The sequence below is a fragment of the Ostrea edulis genome, chromosome 3 (genome assembly GCF_947568905.1).
Source record: "Ostrea edulis chromosome 3, xbOstEdul1.1, whole genome shotgun sequence".
Classification (NCBI taxonomy): domain Eukaryota; kingdom Metazoa; phylum Mollusca; class Bivalvia; order Ostreida; family Ostreidae; genus Ostrea; species Ostrea edulis.
The window spans coordinates 91,978,641-91,982,429 of NC_079166.1; the positions used below are offsets into that span (position 1 = coordinate 91,978,641).

Sequence of the window (3,789 nt, forward strand, 5' to 3'; positions counted from 1 at the left end):
ATATATATATATATATATATATATAATCACAAAAACCCAACAACACCCTACTTTCTTAAAGTGTCGGATCTGAGAAGATACAAGGCCAGTAAAGAAATTTATAAAAGCACTGAAAAGGCCACGACACTGTTGGTATTGTATCACTCTTGTCACCAATGTAGTTTATCGATACTTGTCGTTTTTGCGTGTTATTTGTTTATGTAATATATGTCTCTTGATAAAGACGCGGGATGCGTTGAACATTCGAGTTTTAAATAACCAACAGTGTCGAGGCCTTTTCAGTGCTTATATATATATATATATATATATATATATATATATATATATATATGAAAATCACTGCTTGTTTTAAAATAATATGTAAGCATGTCAGTCAGAAATAAAGATATAAAATACAAATATAATTTAAAAAGAAATTGAAATGAAATGACCTAAATTCAAAAATATTGCGAATTTTCCAATTTGAACCAAGCCCGATTGGAATTACAAAAAGAGGAAAGAGATAACATTGCATAATGATTAACATACTGAATGACATCCAATGAAGCAGTAATTTGATTATTTTAGTGTATTCTAGTCATTTTGATCGGGATTGGTACTTTTTCCTCAGGTTTCAAATCAAAATTATGAAATTTCAATATCTTTTTTAAACTTGTGTTTGTCTAATATATCGTTTTTCCAATCGACATGTTAGTGAAGATTTTAACCGTAGATTTAAAGAGTATTAAAAAATTATGGTTATTATCATCATAAGCTGTTTTATCTATATTTTTTTTAGAATGCCTATAGCCGAGTATTCTTGGCATGTTTTACTAGATATATCATTAGCTTATAGTATGTACCAAATCACAATTAAAATATCTTATTTGCAATAAAACACCCCTCTCTATTACAAAAAAAAAAAAAAAAAATACAAAAACTAAAACTGAAATCACTCTTTCAAAGGTGAAATCGTACCTCATATGAGGTTCTTTATCGAGCCTGAACATAACATTGCAGTGAAACCAATGACAATGATCGTTATTCTCATGACTGTATAAAAATGCCAAGTAGATGTACAGGGTGTTAAAAATTCATAATAAATAGAAAACAACACATGCTTGTGGAAGGCACAACAGCGGGTAAGTGACCCAGGAGAGATTTAAACAATCGGAGTGACCGAGGCAATTCACCGTCACTGATGCGAAACATTACCTACGTACTTATATAATCACAGATCACATGTGTGCATGTTAGTTATGATTTGAAAATAGATAAGGTATCTGATATCTGAACATGTTAAAACAGACACTCGTCATTTAATCGGAAGACGAAATCATAATGCAATCATAAATTTATCATAACCTTATGGCGATATGTCTCACAGTACTCGTGTTTGAGGGGCAATAGCTAAGATAAAAATCTAACACAGTTTGTGTGTATTGGTATTGTCAGTGTACTTTGACGTGTAGGTATAACCTATATTGAGAGTGCTTTTTAAATATTTCTACCGGATTAAACATTCTCTGTGTTAAGTTTTAAGCCTGAAGAAGATTTAAACACAGGTTGTAAAACCACCACTGAAGACCGTGTAGTATAGAGTGCACGTTTGTTATCTATCGGGGGAACTTTAAACTTTTTAAAAGAAGAAGGGTATTTCCTATTGCGATAAAATATCGACAGAAGACGGGGAAAAAGGGGCGTATAAATTATTGCATTTACTGTGCTTCAACTCGACACCATAAGGAATATTTTCTTATGTAACTTCCTTATTCGGCGTGGAAAATGTTCCGTGATTCTTAAGTTACCTCTTGAAAGATCTGAAGATAAACCTTAAGGAGATTGTACACAATATCTTCGTTGTGTCATTTTAAAACTATGGAGCGTGCGGATACCTACAATACATTGGGGGATCTGTGCGTGTCTGACCTTCAGTCATTGACTTGAGCATGACCATTCACGCAACACGGAGTTCAGATTGACATTCAATTCCATACGCGGTTCGGCTATGAATGCTTCAACTGTTACTGTTTCAAATATTTCAGAAAACGCTTCTGATTTGGATTTTTATTCTGTTTTGAGGGAATTGAACGACCAGGCAGCACTGCGGTTTCTGCCCGTCATTATTTTCCTGTTTCTTTTGATGATATGTGGGATATTTGGCAATGTGCTCGTGTGTATTGTATATATCAGAAAAAGAACAAAACTATCACCGGATTATTTCATCCTAAACTTAGCCTTCCTAGACCTGCTAACATGCATTATTGGGATACCGGTGGAAATAGCCGATCTTCGTTATCCCTACATGTTCTATGCCCCCGCGGCATGCAAACTCCTCCGGACCATAGAATCGCTCTCCGCCATGGGGTCAGCGTTGACCCTGGTGGCAATATCTATAGACAGGTACCAGCGCATCTGTAGACTGGGACAACACTTTAATAACTCCACAGTGAAGAAGCTGTGTGTCGGTGCAATAGTGATGGGCGCGGTCATTGGTTGGCCAGCGGCTGTAGTGTTTGGAAAGAAAACGGTGGATGTCGGAGTTCCGGGGATACAGGGCGTGGACTGTTCCACGTCTGACGAGATGCGGCAGACTATATACCCCCTGCTTTACTACGGTGCAATAATGCTGTGTTTCGTCGTCTCCGTCGTGTTCGTGGTGTTCGTGTACTTAAGGATATCTATATTTATCCGCAAAGGAATCTCATTAAGAAGAAACCGATCAAATGACCCTGTATCGGCCTACTCATTGCACTTACAATTTATAGCGGACGAAAATACAAGTGGTTCCTCGCCAAGTCAAGCACACCCCATGTTAGAGGCCACGCCCCAAAATCGCAGACGACAAGTGAACAGCGTAAGAGTGACGCGGACCACCACCATCTTTGTTGCTGTGACTGTTGCCTTTATTCTGAGTTATCTCCCGTTTCTCATTTTGATGATCATTCGGAGCGTGAAAAAAGATTTTGAGGACGGTCTGTCGTCTGATGTAGAGGTCGTTTACAAATTCTTTTTGAAGTCATATTTTGTGAACAATGCAATCAATCCGATGATCTACAGTTTTTTGAACAAGAGATTCCGAAGTGATGTTAAACGTCTATTGAAATGTATCAAGTGACTGTTAATTATATTGTTTAAATCTTTATTTGATATCGCAATGCTTGTTTTATTGTACAATTTATATCAACTATGTAACGGTCAGTTATCAAATAAGGACACAAAACACAGAAAATGTACTAAATTAGTAATATAAAATAATACCAATACATGTAAAGGATAAAGTACACCATAAAACACATACATAAGCTGCGGCGTTTTACAAACAGATGGGGGGGGATAACTCTCCTATTTATAGTGTAAATAATTCCATTGAAATAGAATCTTGTTCACATGGAAACAATTCATTAACATTCAGATTATTAGGGTGTGTAGACGTCAAAGTATTTCCTTTATAAAAAATTAAAATGCACATGTACCTGGTATTTTCTTACACTGTTACAGTATACAAAGTCGCCCCTATGATGCAGTGAGGATAATTACATACGACTCATTACGAGATTGTTTAAATTATATATCAATGCATACAATCTAAAATTAGATGCTAGATCCGATCGCGTACTCGCATACGTTATGTATGCGAGTACGCGAGCGGATCTAACATATAATTTTAATTGGATTGCAATGCATAAAAAGTATTATGATAATTTTAAGAAAAGCATTGGATTATTCCAGGTAAATCTTACTGACCCTTGTAACCTTACCTGTCGTCAAATATGTTTTATGTATTGCGGGGTGGTACTACACAGACCT

General features: G+C 35.9%; 1 protein-coding gene across 1 annotated transcript; it reads left to right on the plus strand.

Annotated features, from left to right (window-relative positions):
- The first annotated feature begins 403 nt into the window (after positions 1 to 403).
- LOC125675603 (orexin receptor type 2-like) lies at positions 404 to 3,137 on the plus strand. Its single transcript, XM_048913357.2, has one exon. It carries the CDS (start codon positions 1,988 to 1,990, stop codon positions 3,095 to 3,097), a length of 1,110 nt encoding a protein of 369 aa, XP_048769314.1. The 5' UTR covers positions 404 to 1,987; the 3' UTR covers positions 3,098 to 3,137.
- The last annotated feature ends 652 nt before the right edge of the window (positions 3,138 to 3,789 follow it).